We start from the raw sequence: 16955 nt of genomic DNA, 5'->3' as shown, positions 1-16955 counted from the left end.
GTAAAATAACTCATAATTTGATGGAGGTGTCGTATTATTTGCATACTGCATCCTGATTGGGCATATGTTTAATGAGGGCCTGTGGGAATGTAGGGGTTCATGAGGAAGGCATCTCTCTCTCATGTGGCTTGCAATGTGAAGTTAGCAATAAATGTGCCTTCATAAAGATACACAGTTAGTAGTTATTTTACTCACATACAGACAAGTTTGATTACATGACAGGAGGGTCAGAGTCAGAATTTGTTTTTTTAATGATGACTGTATACAGGCAATTCCACGATAATTGAGTGACAATGAGACAGATTTTTCAGTTTAAAATGTCAAACAAAAACCAATGATTGCAAAGTAAAACAACCCATACAACTCTAGGCACAATGACTACTTTTAACAATTTCCACAGACATTTTTACAAAAACCCATTTACTTTCTTCAAGTAAAACAGTAAGAACATTTATTTATATAACATAACATTACAGGGCAGTACTGACCTGGCTCCTTGGTGACTGGTTGTGCAGATAGCTGATGGCCACACTGGCTGCAGAATCTAGCCGTTTTCTCAAACGCAACATGGCCACAACCTGTGCACTTCATCTTGAAGTTTCAATGGCGTCTGTATTTCAGAGGGAACACTGTTTGTATCTGTATGACACAGAGCTCGGGACCAAATATCTCACTTTCACTTAAACGTTCTTGAATTTCAATGAAATGTGATAAACAACTAGCCAGCTAAAGTATAGCCACGTCCCTAAACTAAAGCCAGTCAAATATTCTAGGATTCGTTTTGTGGCAGACAATAATAACTGCCCCAAACCAAATCCATACATACATACAGTAAGTTATCTTCAGTCCAAGCTATAGCTACTGTTAACGTTATGGCTCTAGTCCCAAACATATTTTTTTCATGTAGCTAAATTAGTTAGCTAGCTAATGCAAGCTGCATGATTGAACTAGAAATTGCTTTTCCTTCATTAATATTTGTATCAAAGTAATTATAATATATAACATTACAACCGAGCTAGCTCCTGTTTACCTTGGGAAAAGCCGAAAGTTGTCAGTACAGTAAGTACAGTGTTGGTGTTCCTGAACGCTCAAACGCTGCCCACGCCCACCCTGCGATTGATACATTATCCAATCCCAAACGAATCCTCTGCTACACTCGCGATAGCCACTTCCTCTTTCGTTTCTAGAGAACTACACAACAGCCTAGTGCCTGGATAATTAACTAGCCAACTTTATTACAATTGACGAATGCAAAAGCTCCTCGGAAATGACGATGAAATGCACTGACATTATCAATAGCAAGCTTTCTAGCTAGCCTGGCGCGGCTCTGTTCAGCTATTGCTGAACATGCATACTGACAAAGAGTAGAATGTTACCTGAAACGACTGGTACCCAGATAGCGCCTAACTAGCTAAAAAAAAGCCCGGCCACAGATTAATATTAACATATAGCTAGCTATCTCCCATATAACGTTAAACGATTGCAAATTAATGTCAAACCCCCGTCACCGATATGACAATTTACAGCAGTTTGTTCTGTATTGCTATCTGACATGTAGATAATTATGCCATGACACCAACCCTGCACTGCCTCGATTCAAGCAGTTGCCATTTAACTAGTTTGGTAAATAGCCTACACAGTTGTTAGCTACTACTAGCTACGTAGTACACCGTGACCTAGCTAGCTAGCCATATTGAGTTGCCCGGCATAGCCGTCCACGCCATCTGACCTAAATGCTAGTCTCTTCGCTCCGGGAATGTGGACAGGTCTCCCGGAGCGAAAAGCCTACCTCAGTGCTAAAGTTAGCTAACGGTAGGTAATTGAAAATAGCTTTGCTACTGTATACATTTACCTGTGTTTATCACACGAGAGTCTGTTGTTTTACCATTCCACGAAATGGGTGAAGTAGAATTACACTTTCGTTTTGTGAGAAATGGGCGTCAACAAGCTAATCCGTGTACACTGTCCAACTATTATATTCAGTGAGTTCCCATTTTATCACATGCATTGCAAGCGAGGGCAGCTACATGGTGGGGGTTTTCCGAATGACATGGCATGTTCTTGCCCTTAAACTGTTCAACTGTAAAGGTCATATAATACTTTGCCATTGTTCTTTCCCTAAGTGAATTAATAAAGGTTCATAATCAAGAACTGTTAGCAGCTGCTGTATGTTTGGGCCCCCATGCCCATTAAAGCAAACTTTTCTGGTTATGTGGCATCAACTTGCATGCCAAGTTAAATGTGCAATGCTTTAACCACCTTTAAAAATTAGCTTTTTTTGTGCCATTATTGAATCAGAATTTGGCAGGGTTAATTCAACCATTGCAACTGTTTTGACTGAAGCAACACAATTTCCAACTAATGTTCAATGGAGTCAACATGAATGAGATGCAAGGTAATAAGATATCTGACTTCATTGCATCAACATTATAATAACAATGCATTTTTGAGGCACAAGTCCTCGTTTGTAATGGTGAGGGTGAACACTGTGCAGCATCCACTTATGACAGCTGATCTCACAGATCAGGCTTCTAGCCCAGGGATTTCCCCATACACCCAGAGTGGATGGGGGGTACTATGTGTACAGCTACCCCAGACGTTTTCTCTACAATCACTGTGACTCAGCTGTCTCTACACCACCCTAGTAGGCTACTACTACTGCTGTACCTCCAGCCAAGTGGCCAGAGCAGGCTCTAAAGTGAGAACGTTGCACAATGCTGGCATCATATTACAGTAAATCTAGAATACAGCTTGGCTGCTCGTCGACTGAGGGTTGGCAATGATGGGATGGGACGTGAAGGGGAGTTTTTGCAACGAATAGACATTGATTTATTAATACACCTATTACTAGTATGGAAATCTGAAGGGTGACTGAACATTGCATCTTAATTGTGGGCAATTCCATGATAACAGAGTGATGCTGAGACTCAGATTTTTCACTTTAAAATGTTTGTCAAACAGAAACCAATGATTGAAAGGTTAAACAAACCGTACAACTGTATGCACAAGGACTACTTTTAACAATTTCCACTGAATATTTTACAAAAACACATTTACTTTAAGAACAGTGGCGATGCAAAGTTTGGTAACATAATTGCTGTTTGTGCTGGCATTCTTTTAGTGTCATTCGAGTACCAGAATGGTGGGGGGATGAGGGTGGGGAACAAGGGAGAACTAATCTAGCTTTGTGTTCCCCTCATAACCACATGATGAGTTATCGAAAGAAGAGGTTGACCAGGTTCTTTGCCCTGACATTCAGCTGGACAGCCGGGCCGTGGAGAAGATGGCGTCCAATCTGCTCAACTTGAATGGAGGCTTGGTGGTCCAGCTAGACGCCATCCTGCAGTGTCACGAGGACACAGGTAAGCAGGGCCAGTATTTATAAAGCATGTCAGAGTGTTAATGCTGGTCTAGGATCAGTTTTATCTTGGATCATAATGAGTAAGATTATTTCCATTACTCATGTATGCAAGGGAAAACAGGCACAATCAACAGGGCACAACATTCAGAACGTGACAGACGGTAGTGTCTTGTACCCAATCGAAAATATCCTCTGTCCTTGCTTCAGCATGATGTCATGAGTCATAATGTTGAGTCAAGTCCATTCCAAACATTTGTATTTTATATATTTTTTCAGAATGTGAGACTGGCAACTTTATGTGAGTTGGAATAGTAGACTACACAAGGCTCAATTAAATAATGTGTTTGTGCATCAGCAGTACTACTCTTATGTCAGTCACAGATAGTCGATTGGCCCATGTCAGCTAACATTCTTTACATTGCTAAGTTTGTTTAGCGGCCAGCTATGTTTGTTATCATGGTTGAATTATCTACTAGGGGGCCCCCATTGATTTGTTAGTCTCACTCTAAAAAAACTGCTAACATTTCTCTACACCTGTGTAGAATTGGTGGAATTGCAGGAAATTAGCTGTAAAACAGGCGTGCCGGCCTGGAAGGACTACCAGCTCAACACTCAGATGGGCTTCAGGGTGAAAATCTCTGTCTCACCAGAGGACAGCACTACTGGGATATCAGCCCTCCAGAGGACAACAATAGCCACTGGGCTGTAGGCATCGTCACTTGTACCAGCTCTAAGGACCGTTACAGGATCCTGGGCAGGGGACCGGTGGGGGAAGAAGAAGAGGAGGAGGATGAGGGACAGGTGAAAGATGGGGCAGGAGAAGCGATTGGAAAGGCTTTTGCAGCAGTGTTAGCCAAGAGGACGTAGGTGGACTGTAAGAGGCAGGAGGTAAATTCGAGGCCCTCAGAAGGAAGAGATGGAACAGCAGGAAGTGGGGAATGGTCTCTATGGACGCAAGAAGGAAGAGAGCAAGGTGGTTCAAGAAAAGAGAGAGTTGAAAAAGATAAGAGTAGGTCCAGAAAAGAGAGACAGAGAAAGAAAAGAGGTATCAAAAAGTAGAGGGAGGTAGAACAAGAAAAATGGGACGAGCCAGACATCAGGAGAACACTACTGCAAGGCTGAAGAAAGGGAACTCAGGACACGATGGGAAGATGCAGCCCTACCTCTCTCAGAAGCACCCTGGTAAGATTGGGCTGTACGTGGACTGTGACCAGGGTCGCCTCTCCTTCTTCTCTGTGTCCAGAGCCAGGGTCAAGCTCTTCCGCAGGTTCGAGAAGGTGCCGTCCTATCCCCTGCACCCAGCCGTCTCGCTCAGGGAGCCCGGAGAGCAGACTGACCTTCAGATGATGAGGTCATGGGTCAAGGGGCAATGCCATGGTGATGCTTCAGCTCAGAAAATGGAGAGTAGTCCTAGAAGTGGAATTATTAGAACGAACATTCCCATTCAAGTCTATGTTCTGTGATGGATCTAGATCTATTTCTATGAGGAAATCTGTCATTTAAGAGGGTTTCAGAGGAGAGTTTCTATGTCATCCCCTGTAGGTCACAGAAGGAGTGCACATGGAAAGGTGGTGGATTAGTTTGAATTTGCATAACCAAATACAACCTAAATAAATTTGATTGATACGCTTCATGTTTTTATACACATTTTTACTTAAGACTGTAAAGTATAATGGTTAAGGATGGCTATAAAGTACATACAATGAAGTTGAAGTACTTTTTTCTGCAGTGGGCTAAATCAGGGTCACAGTGTTTCTTGGTAGTCTTAAACAAATCTACTTTGAAACAGAAGTATATACGTCACACACATGGTTATGGGCTTAAAAAAAGAAGACACCTGTACCATGTCAGATATGGAGTTGAAATGTATTCCATTTTGCATCCCAATATTACACTTTATACACATCACAGAAGACTGAAATATAACCAAACCATCTTTAAATAGAACACCAGATATGTTTATTAATTATGAAATTATTACAAATATTAACATTCTACCAATCAGAGTGCTTTTGGTCGTTTGACTGCAGGAACGGGTTTTTAAATGAAGTAAAATGCATTGCCAGATGCATATGACTGGGTGAAATACATTGAAAAAGTAAAACAAAAAGAAACAATGTCTCAATATATTGGAGTCTTTATTCTTATGGAATATTTAAATGAGTGGACTGCAGATATCCAAGGTGGCCATCTGCATTGTCTCAGGTGTACTGCAGATATCATAATATCTTCCTCTGTTCACAGCTGTGAGTTCATTCATCATGCAGAGGCTCTGTTCTGACCTCTAGTGGAGTCTAATAGATCCTCAGGGTCCATTGTGTGAGGTTCACCATCTCAACTTGCATGACGACTCAAAGTAACTGAAATCTTCAGCCGTTCTGTTTGCTACGTACTTCAGTCAGACTGACAGCGTTGAAGTTGTTTGTAGTGACGTCAAAATGAGGTCATCAGCAATTGGATCATCTCTAATCAATCAGAGTATCAAAGCCAATGAAGAATTTTCAAAGCGCCATTGAAGGCTTCCACCATTTTAATGTAATCAACTGGGTGGGACTTCCAACATTTATCGGCTGATCCCTCCTGGTGGCCATGTTGGAGTCATGTCCAACCGGGTCATCAGGAGGGATCAGCCAACCTGAAGAAGAAAATTGACTACTTCAAAATGAAGATAGCCTCAATGGTGCTGCACATGCTGTCACAGACGCTATAATGTAACAGATAAAAAGTCCTCTATCTATGCGCTTTACCCACGTGTGATCTGGCTCTGGCCCAAACCATCGGTTTCTGGGACCAATCAGAGAGGTTAGAATGTGTTTGCATTCTAGAAATTGTCAGGAAGGTACTCAGATCCAGACTCAGAAGACACTAACATCCATAGGTGTGGCATAGCATTTGGTCAGAGCAAGGAGTTTGGTTAGCCAGGCAACATCTCAACTACTGCCTGAAACCAAAATAAAGTCTTAAGAAAGCTCAAAGAAAGTATGAATGGGTCAATGTACACTGTAAAACATAATTTCAGAAGTAAAAACGAATCTATCTGCCTTATGTTTACGGTAATAATGATCATAATGTTTGTTGTATTTTAAAACATCAAGGCAATAAAGGCTACGCTTAGACAGGCAGCCCAATTCTGATATTTTAACAGCAGATCTTTTTCAGAGCTGATCTGATTGGTAAAAAGACCAATTCGTGAGGGGAAAAAAACAGAATTTGGGCTGCTTGTCTAAACGCAGACAAAGTGACAAAGTCTTAGTTGAGATGTGTTACCTGAACGCAGCGCTGTAGATGACAGGGTCATCCTGGGCCTGTTTCCCCCTAGGAGTGGGCCTACAAACAAGAACACAGTCATTATCATGGTTGTGGAATTCTATTGTTATCATTATAATTGCTATTATACAAATCATTGTTGCTAAAGACTGGTTTATACTAGGTCTAAAAACATGGCTGTAGACCATTAGAATATGAAGAAGTGTTGTTGGCAAAAACAACATTATATTTATACGCAGGACTGTCATTGCGACGCTCATTGTCCTTGTTGCAGAGAGGATATAACAGGTTGGTACCTGGATACTACACTGTAGAGGTCCTCCTTGGCTTGTTGCTCCCTGAACATGTGGAAACAGAAACACATGTATTGTTATTGGTTATCACAAGAAAATCTAAAGAAAATTGTCATATTAAGTGTATTTTTTTAAAGTAGCTTTCTTACCTTATACAGCTGTAGATGGCCGTAGCTTCCTCGTTCTGCTGTTGTCTTACACGAGGACGTGAACACAAACACAGTGCAGTTGGTTAAGGTAACATCACCTATTGATTTGTGTATTGTTTAATCAATTATCACTTTACTTACATGTTTGCCCTTTGCTTGGTGTTGGTGTGCACTGTTGTATAGGTGACTTCATCCTGTTGAGATGGTTCCTCTCTCCGCTCTTCTGTCAGGCTACAGTCTGACGTGGGGCTGGTTACATGCACTTCTGTGGTCTAGACACAGTGAGATAGAGACAGAGAAAATACTGCCAATGCATTTGTGAACAGCAGAACTTTCTGCACAATAGTTTTTTTAAACTCTGGGCAAAACAAAGTTAAGCTACAATATTTCCACTTCCTTATGTAAATGATCACACTTTCACATCAATTTCCTCTGTGAATCAGCCAGTACACTTGCTCCAACCCACACACAGACATATACAACTACGATCAATGCTGGTTGCAGGATTTTCTGCTTGCATCTCTCTCACCACGGACGTTGTGGGTGTTTTTGTGGTGAAGACTCTAGGCATGCTGATGACTGTAGCATAAATAGTGACTGCTTGCATGTTCTGTACATGTGATAGCTGTGCCACACTGTGCTGCAAATGCATTGAGTTCATACATTGACCCTGCATGACTATCATCATCACAATTAGTTTGAGGATAAGAATGTAAGAATTATTGTGTGGTTGCAACACAAAAGCACAAATATGACATAAGTGTATAGCTGAAACAAATAGCTGAAACAAATAGCTGAAACAAATAGCTGAAACAAATAGATGGTGACAAATAGATGGTAACAAATAGCTGGTAACAAATAGCTGGTAACAAATAGCTGGTAACAAATAGTTTAAAACATATTGTCACCCGTGTGTTCTCTTCTGTATCTGATTTTGGTGCTGTAGTCTTTTTCCTGAGGACAGAAATAGGCAGCATGATTATGACTAATTTAGAATGCAAAGTAAATCAGCTAAAAATATTTGTTTGAGGAAATAGTGGTTAAAACCTACCTGTGAGCAACAAGATGCCAAGCGACCATAGGCACAATGACAATCATTGGCACTACAGCAAGAACTGCAATAAGTATTGTGAGTGTGACAACTTTCATCCCCTTTGCATGCTCTGCATATGAACACAAAAGCGTTATCATTTAAATTACATTTAAATCACTTAGCAGACGCTCTTATCCAAAGTGACTTACAATCAGTGCATTCATCTTAAGATATCTAGGTGAGACAACCACACATCACAGTCATAGTAAATACATTTTTCTTCAATAAAGATGTTATAAGCAAAGTCAGTGCTATTAGGAAAAGACAAGTGCATTTGTTTTTGCATTTAAGTTGTTCAGATTTCTGATTGCTAGAATTGTTACTCTTTATAACTTATGTTGTGGTTACAAAATGTTATTGTACTTACCTTTGACTTTCAGAGATAGAATTCCACTATTCTGTCTTCCATGCTTATTGCTGACGACACAGAAGTATTTCCCACTATTACCAGTGTGAGTAACATTAAACTGTAGCTCAGCCTGAGATACCATTTCCAGACAACTGTCTCCATCTATTTTAAACCAAGTGTAGTTCAATGTTGGGTTAGCATTGCTGCTGCAGGTCAAAGTAACATCACTACCCTCCAATACTTCAGACGACGGCCAAACTGAGACTGAGGTATTCCTAGGGCCATCTGAAAGAGATCAGACCACATCATCTAGTTGTTATCTTACGTCAGTGGCTTTTTAGAAAACAGTGTTACTTGTTGATAAACCTTCCTTTACTCACATTCAACATTGACCCTGATAACCTCAGAAAGTGGGCTATTGTGATGCTTTGGAGAACATGAGTAGTTTCCAGAGTCTTGAAAGGATATGTCACAGAGGTAAAGAGTTGAGGACTCCTCTTGCAGGGGTTTTCCATTCCTGAACCACATAACTGCAGATGAACAGTTGTTCATACAGGTCAGATTCACACAATCCCCTTCTTTTATTGGTTCGTGTTCTTTGGGTGTTGCTATCGAAATGATCAACTCTAAAAGTGAAGGGGAATAAACGGTAAATGTCCTAGTCTATAGACAACGCAATAGTGAGCTAAGCCCATTTCACGCTTGAAGCAAATTAAGGAAAACAGACTTACCAGAAATATTCACTTTTGCACCATTACTTCCCGTCCACTTGCCGCCGTTATTAGTTTCAAATCTGAATGCATATTCTCCACTGTCTCTCTGCTCTACTTGGTGGATTTGCAAAGAACAATTATGAACTTTGTTACCAACATACTCAAATTTGGTGGCGGTATGAGTTCTATTATTACTCTCAGTGATGAAAGGGCCATCAAAAAACTGTTTCCTCCCTTGACTCCACATAACTTTTTCCACTGTAAGGTTCTTGTTAACAAGCATCTCAGGATAGTGAAATGTGCAGAGAATGACAGCAGAAGAGCCTCTTACTGCACAGACATCTTGATATACCACAAGCCAGTTGGTGCACAAAACCCCTAAAACAAAAATAAATGTTTTATTGATTTACACTCACCTACCCTATGTATTTACAGTGCCTTGCTAAATTATTCAAACCCCTTGAATTGCTTAACATATTATTTTGTTACAAAGTGGGATAAAATGTATTTGTCATTTTTTCTTTGTCAACAATCTACTCAAAATGCTCTGATGTCAAAGTGGAAGAAAAATTATATATATTTTTTAAGATTAATAAAAATGTCACAACTAAAATATAGTCGTTGCAAAAGTATTCAGACCCTTTGTTTAGGCAAGCCTACATGAGTTCAGGAGTAAGATTTGGCTTAACAAATCACATAAGTTACATGCAGTGGTGGAAAAAGTACTCAATTGTCATACTTGAGGAAAAGTAAAGATGCCTTAAAAGAAAATTACTCAAGTTAAAGTAAAAGTCACCCAGTAAATTACTACTTGAGTAAAAGTATTTGGTTTTAAATATACTTAAGTATCAAAAGTAAATGGAATTGTTAAAATGTATCAAAAGTAAAAGTATAAATCATTTAAAATTCCTTATATTAAGCGAACCAGACGGCACCATTTTCTTGTTGTTTTATTTATTGCTGGATAGCCAGGTGAACACTCCAACACTCAGACATAACTTACAAACAAAGCATTTGTGTTTAGTGAGTCCGCCAGATCAGATGCAGTATGGATGACCAGGGATGTTCTCTCTATAAGTGTGTGAATTGGACCATTTTCCTGTCAAAATGTAACGAGTGCTTTTGGGTATCAGGGACAATATATGGAGTAAAAAGTACATTATTTTCTGTAGGAATGTAGTGAAGTAAAATTTAAAAGTTGGCAAAAATATAAATAGTAAAGTACAGATACCCCAAAATCAACTTAAGTAGTACTTTAAAGTATTTTTACTTAAGTGCTTTACACCACTGGTTACATGGACTCACTCTATGTGAAATAATAGAGATTGACATGATTGAATTACTAACCTTTCCTCTGTACCCCATACGTACAACATCTGTAAGATCCCTCAGTCAAGTATTGAATTTCAAGCGCAGATTCAACTACAAAGACCAGGGAGCTTTTGGAAAGCCTCATAAAGAAGGACAGTGATTGGTAGATGGGTTACAATAAATCAGATATTGAAAATATCTTTAAGCATGGTCAAGTTAATCATTATGCTGTGGATGATGTAATAAACCACCCAGACACAACAAAGATAGAGTCGTCCTTCTGAACTGAGCTGCAGGACAGGAAACTTTTCCATGAGGCCATTGGTGACAGTTACTGAACTTGAAGAATTTGGAAAATAAGAATGGGCTAATATTTCACAATCCAGGTGACTAAAGCTCTGAGAGACTTACCCAAGAAGACACATAGTTGTAATTGCTGTCAAACGTGTTCATAACACGTTTTGACTCATGGAGACTAACACTTATGCAACAACTATATTTTAGTTATTTAATTTCTATGAAAAAATGTAATTAAAAACATTCCACTTTGACATTACATGTTATTTTGTTTAGATTGTTGACAAAAAAGTAAATAAAATAAATGTTAATCCCGCTTTGTAATACAAATCCAAGGGGTATGAATACTTTTTCAAGGCACTGTATTTAGACAGTGAAGCTCTATACTCCAGCATTTGGGTTTGAGATCAAATGTTTTATGTGAGGTGACAGTACAGAATGTCGCCTTTTATTTTAAGCTATTTTCATATATGTTTTTTACAATTTAGAAATGAATGCACTTCATGTATCTAGTCCCCCCATTTTAAGGTGTCAAGTATTTGGACAAATTAATTTACAGTGCAGTATTGTGTCATTTTGGAGTGACTTTTTCTTATTTACACTTTTATTGTAAATAAGAATAGAATATGTTTCTGAACACTTCTACATAAATGTGGAAGCTACCATGATTATGGATAGTCCTGAATGAATTGTGAATAATGATGAGTGAGAGAGTTACAAGTGCACAAATATCATACCCCCAAGACATGCTAACTCTTACAATAACTGGGAAGGTTAGCATTTTTGGGGGGGTATGATATTTATGCGTCTGTAACGGTCTCACTCATCATTATTCACGATTCTTTCAGGACTATCCGTAATCCTGGTAGGATCCACATTCATGTAGACGTGTTTAGAAACATATTCTATTCTTATTTACAATAAAAGTGACTCCAAAATGACACAATACATTGTATACCACTAATTATACATGATACATATAATAAATGACTTCCTAGTGTTATATTTTTTATTTCCTTCGTTGTTCTTACCAGGCAAAATGAGTAGAGACAGAGCCATTTCCATACAGATGGGTTGTGTCAGCCCAACACTCATATCTGTAGCCAAACAGCAATCTCTCTAAGGTCCTTCACTTGAGTCACAGTTCTTAATACAGCAGTCAAAAATGCAGAGTGAACCTCAGTCCTCTAGTTTAAAACACAGACGTTTTGTGTCAATTCATTTAGGGGCTTGGAGTTACTCATCAGGAGCTGCGCCTCAAAAAGGCAAACTGTCTTTGCAAGTGTCATCAAAAGACAAAAAGTCTGGGTGTATCAGCTAGCTAATGAGCTGAGTGAGAGTCACCCGTTGACAGCAGACAGTCGCCGCAACCAAATCAGGTCATTTTACCACAGGCACGACGTGCCACCTACAGTGCCTTCAGGAAGTATTCATACCCCTTGACTTATTCCACATTTTGTTTTGTTACAGCTTGAATTCAAAATCGATTAAATCAACAACAAAAAATGTCACCCTACACACAATACCCTATAATGACAAAGTTAAAACATTTATTTAGAAATTGTTGCTAATTCATTGTAAATCAAATACAGAAATATCTCATTTACATTAGTATTCACACCCCTGAGTCAATACATGTTAGAATCACCTACAGCTGTAAGTCTTTCTGGGTAAGTCTCTAGGAGTTTTGCACACCTGTATTGCACAATATTTGCACATTATTCTTTTTAAAGTTATTCAAGCTCTGTCAAGTTGGTTGTTGATCATTGCTAGACAGCAGTTTTCAAGTCTTGTCATAGATTTTCAAGTCGATTTAAGTCTAAACTGTAACTAGGCCACAGGAACATTTCAATGTTGTCTTGGTAAGCAATAACAGTATATCTTTGGCCTTGTGTTTTAGGTTGTTGTCCTGCTGAAAGGTGAATTTGTCTCCCAGTGTCTGTTGGAAAGCAGACTGAACCAGGTTTTCCTCTAGGATTTTGCCTGTGCTTAGCTCTATTCTGGTTCTTTCTATCCTAAAAAATCCATAGTCCTTGCCGATGACCAACATATCCATAACATGATGCAGCCACCACCATGCGTGAATATGAAGAGTGGTACTCAGTGATGTGTTGTATTGGATTTGTCCCAAACATAACATTTTGTATGCAGGACATAAAGTTAATTTCTTTGTCACATTTGTTGCAGTTTTACTTTAGTGCCTTATTGCAAACAGGATGCATGATTTGGAATATTTGTGTTATGTACAGACTTCCTTCTTTTCACTGTGTCATTTAGGTTAGTATTGTGGAGTAAGTACATTGTTGTTGATCCATCCTCAGTTTTCTCCTATCACAGCCATTGAACTCTGTAACTTTTTTAAAGTCACCATTGGCCTCATAGTGAAATCCCTGAACGGTTTCCTTCCTCTCCGGCAACTTAGTTAATTAAGAAGGACACCTGTATATTTGTAGTGACTGGATTTATTGATACACCATCCAAAGTGTAATTAATAACTTCACCATGCTCAAAGGGATATTCAATGTCTGCTTCTTTTTTGTGCCCTTCTCTGGGAGGCATTGGAAAACCTTGCTAGTCTTTGTGGTTGAATCTGTTTGAAATTCGCTGCTCAACTAAGGGACCTTACAGATTGGCCTCTGTGGGGTACAGTCATTAAAAAATCTTTTTAAACATTATTACTGCAGAGTGAGTCCATGCAACTTTTTTACTCCTGAATTTATTTAGGCTTGCCATAACAAAGGGGTTGAATACTTATTGAAACAAGACATTTGAGCTTTTCATTTGTAATTCATTTGTAATTAACTTTGATATGATGGGGTAGTGTGTGTAGGCTAGTGACACAAAATCTCAGTCAATTTAACACAACAACATGTGGAAAAAGTCAAGGGGTGTGAATACTTTCTGAAGGCCCTGTAAGTCATTTCCACTTATACTGTATGTTAGCCACGAACAGAGACCTGTGGAGGTTGAGGGCGTGACCCAGTTGTACCCTCTGCTCAGGGCCAAAACAGTAGGCTGCCAATAACAACCTCTGCTGGGGTCCAGACCAAATAAGGAGAATATTGTTACACTGAAGCGATTGTGTGTGATGTTGTACATTGTCCACAAGGTGGCAAACTATTGTGTATGACTCACATTTCCTGAAGTAAATTATTCCCAAATCTATGCGTTATTCCACACAGAAGATTTATAGAATAAACCAACTATATGAACATGCGCCGTACATTTGTGAAACCAAAAATGAATATTAGCAAAACAGAGAATAGTTTATACTATAATTGAAAAAACTCAAACTGAGAAATCTATATATATCTAAAAAAAGGTTTACCGTAGGCTATATGCTAAACTTCACAATGGGTTTCCAATAAAATAAAAACATAACATATTAATAAATATATAGGAAACCTGAGCAACATTGTGAATTGTAAACCTTGTAAATCATCAGAACATTAAAGTGGTTAATGTGCTGTGTGCAGAACCTGACGTTACTACTCTTCAGCAGTTGTATGAACTGATACATTCGCTTAATCTAAATGAAACGTCAGATCATGTCTGACACCATACCCCCCGTCAGACTCCACAAGCCTACGTCCCTGGCTCTCCAACGCGTAAAACGGATCAATCCACACAAGATTCTATCAAGCGGAATATGAATCACCCACTCTATCGTAGCCTAGTTGACGAAATTTAAATACGATCACGAGGTCACTATATAAGAGAGGACAGTAAGAAAAAAACATATACCAAGTTCTCATTGAGGTGAAGTAAGTTATAGGGAGAAAGTTAAAGGCGCGCAAGAACGAGAACTTCACACAGTGTTCGACATGGAGAGGTCCGTTAAACTTGCTTTAGTAATTGTAGCTATTTCCATGCTGGTTTCTTGCAACCCAACCGAAGCGTGGTACAAGCAAGTTTCCGGCCCAAGCTACTACTCGGTGGGCAGAGCTTCGGGTTTGCTGTCCGGGATCCGGAGATCACCATATGTTAGGAGGTCCGAGACCGATTCGGTGGCGGACAGCGGAGAGTCTACGGTGAACAGCATCATCTCGGAACCGAGCAGTCGACTGAATTCGGTCCTTAAATCTATGGTAAGAGGTTATATTTTATGTTCAATTGAACAATGTGCATTGGAAACAGGCACTTCCTGTGGTGCGTAAAAGTGCGTAAAGGTGCGTAAACATTGCACAGGGCACAGAACACAAGAATATTCAAAAGTAGTCCAATTATGTATTTTTTTTTTTGGTAGACTATTATATTTCAAACAGTTTTGATACCCTTAAACTGGATCATCATGGAGCTGTCCATTCAGCACCAGCGCACCACCAAGTAGCCTACAGCCTCATTATACAGTCAAGTTTGGACTAGATTAGAAGAAAACTACAATAAATCAAAAGGATTTATTAGAATATCAGTTTATAGTCATAAATTGTTATTTTCAAAATCCACATTTTGGGGAAATGAATCTCAAACAGCCACAAGTCTTGAACATCAACTAACTTTCTCATAATTCGCTTAATGTTGCATTATGTTGATTAAAATGTCTTGTTTTTTTCAGCCTATTTGTATCAAAGATATCACACCGAATCTGCAGAGCTGCGAACTTGTTCAGGATGGTTCAAGGTTATTTCAATGTAAAGCAGACGTGTTCGTATCGCTTGACTCATTGGACTGTGTGGAAGCATGATCAGCACCGCGAACGTGGATGGACTGATTATGTTCGATGGAACCGAATGTTTCTTATTTTCACAAATATGGTACAAATGTTTTGTGTGAAAGTCTGTTTTAGCATACTGTCATGCGCAGTCTGACTACCCCTTCCCCTAACGGGTAATAATCAATTTGTCTGTTAAATTATATTATGTAATGCATAGCAATGTACATATGTATTAATTTCTTTGTTTAATGAATAAATACATCTTATATTGCACTCAAATTATTTTGCCCTATAGGTCAAAATAAATCCTGCTTCACACATTTGTACAATTCTCACCCAGACACCTATTTGTATGTAAATGTTAAGACACATTTTAGTTAACACAAATAGGCCATAATGCAAACCACTCAAGCTTGGCATACATCTGCCGCTATCTTAAAATAATTACCAAAGTAGGACGGTACATTATTTTATTGAATTAAAACACTTAAATGTCAACACCAACATGATTATTGAAATAGTCAAAATGAGGAATGTCCATCCATATTAACTTAGCTCAGTCCTTTAAATCCATGATGACAATAAAAATTAAGGATTATAGCTTTGAAAGTCCTGAGCAACTAAATTAAGTTGGTTTTACAGCTCATAACAGTAAAAATAAATGCACAAAACACAATGACAGTTGTCTGTAGTTATGTAATATTTACTATGTTAAATTATATAAAAACAAATATCCATCAATAAAATCTAGAAAGTGTCTTTAAGGCACTGATGCAGTCAAATGCACCCAGGTCAGGTCTTATAGCAACGAGACCGCCTCCAAGTTCTCCTTGACGATGGTGTCCATGACGACGTGGAAGACCACCCGTACGTTGTGGGTGTCCGTGGCGGTGGTGTAGTGGTGGAAGACAAGCTTGTTGGGGGTCTTGTTGCAGGCCACAAACATGGCAGTGATGTGACGCGAGGCAGCATCCACGTCCCAGTCGGCTCCTGTATAAGGGGATGTAGCAGAGAAGTCACGTCAGTTGAGTGACATATACCCAATTGAGTGAAGTATACAAGTTGAATTTCAAGTTCAATCTCCCACAACTTACTAGCCATAGGGCAGTTTGGGCAACTGCCTGATGGACTGGTCAATCTTCAGCCCATGTTTTAGTACATTTAGTTTTTTGTGCTGTGATCATTTGGCTAATGAAGGGGGCCTCAAAAAAAAAAAAGCCGGTGTTACAAATTCTATAGTTACTCTATAGGCCTGTAGCTTATTCCATATCATCATCAACTCCATCACACAGTTACAAAGACTGACTCTGGTACAAGAGCGCTGTAAGGAAACATGTTAAGTAGCAATCATGCGTCAATGGGGTTTGCTGTCCTAAACATGAAAAACGGTGAGTGTCTGCTGAGCCTTGCTCCTAGATAGTCCCTTAAATTAAAATCACAGTATTAGCTAGATGTGTGCATGTTTCAA

General features: G+C 39.1%; 3 protein-coding genes across 3 annotated transcripts in view; 1 reads left to right on the top strand and 2 right to left on the bottom strand.

Annotated features, from left to right (window-relative positions):
- rnf213a (ring finger protein 213a) overlaps positions 1-1978 on the bottom strand; it is a 63932-nt gene extending 61954 nt beyond the window's left edge. The window contains exons 1-2 of the mRNA XM_038988686.1: positions 1853-1978; positions 489-610 (exon numbers count right to left, since the gene is read on the bottom strand). Of these exons, the coding sequence (XP_038844614.1) occupies positions 489-591 (103 nt within the window). The 5' untranslated portion in view covers positions 592-610; positions 1853-1978. The remainder of the gene's footprint in view (positions 1-488; positions 611-1852) is intronic.
- A 12619-nt stretch (positions 1979-14597) lies between these two features.
- Positions 14598-15641, top strand: LOC120044698 (neuropeptide B-like). Its single transcript, XM_038989376.1, has 2 exons — positions 14598-14921; positions 15389-15641. Exons 1-2 carry the CDS (start codon positions 14658-14660, stop codon positions 15515-15517), a joined length of 393 nt encoding a protein of 130 aa, XP_038845304.1. The 5' UTR covers positions 14598-14657; the 3' UTR covers positions 15518-15641.
- A 645-nt stretch (positions 15642-16286) lies between these two features.
- Positions 16287-16955, bottom strand: part of LOC120044097 (guanine nucleotide-binding protein G(o) subunit alpha-like) — a 30578-nt gene continuing 29909 nt past the window's right edge. The window contains exon 9 of the mRNA XM_038988685.1: positions 16287-16477. Coding sequence (XP_038844613.1) covers positions 16287-16477 — 191 coding nt within the window. The remainder of the gene's footprint in view (positions 16478-16955) is intronic.

This window comes from Salvelinus namaycush, chromosome 3 (assembly GCF_016432855.1).
Source record: "Salvelinus namaycush isolate Seneca chromosome 3, SaNama_1.0, whole genome shotgun sequence".
NCBI classification, from domain to species: domain Eukaryota; kingdom Metazoa; phylum Chordata; class Actinopteri; order Salmoniformes; family Salmonidae; genus Salvelinus; species Salvelinus namaycush.
Note: the sequence above shows the minus strand (reverse complement) of the source record. Positions and strands in the feature narration are given on the sequence as shown.

Excerpts from the sequence above, each read along its gene's own strand:
- LOC120044698 (XM_038989376.1), top strand. The coding sequence starts at position 14,658 with ATGGAGAGGTCCGTTAAACTTGCTTTAGTAATTGTAGCTATTTCCATG. Across the intron at positions 14,922-15,388 it reads ATTCGGTCCTTAAATCTATG|CCTATTTGTATCAAAGATAT; the intron begins GTAAGAGGTTAT and ends TGTTTTTTTCAG.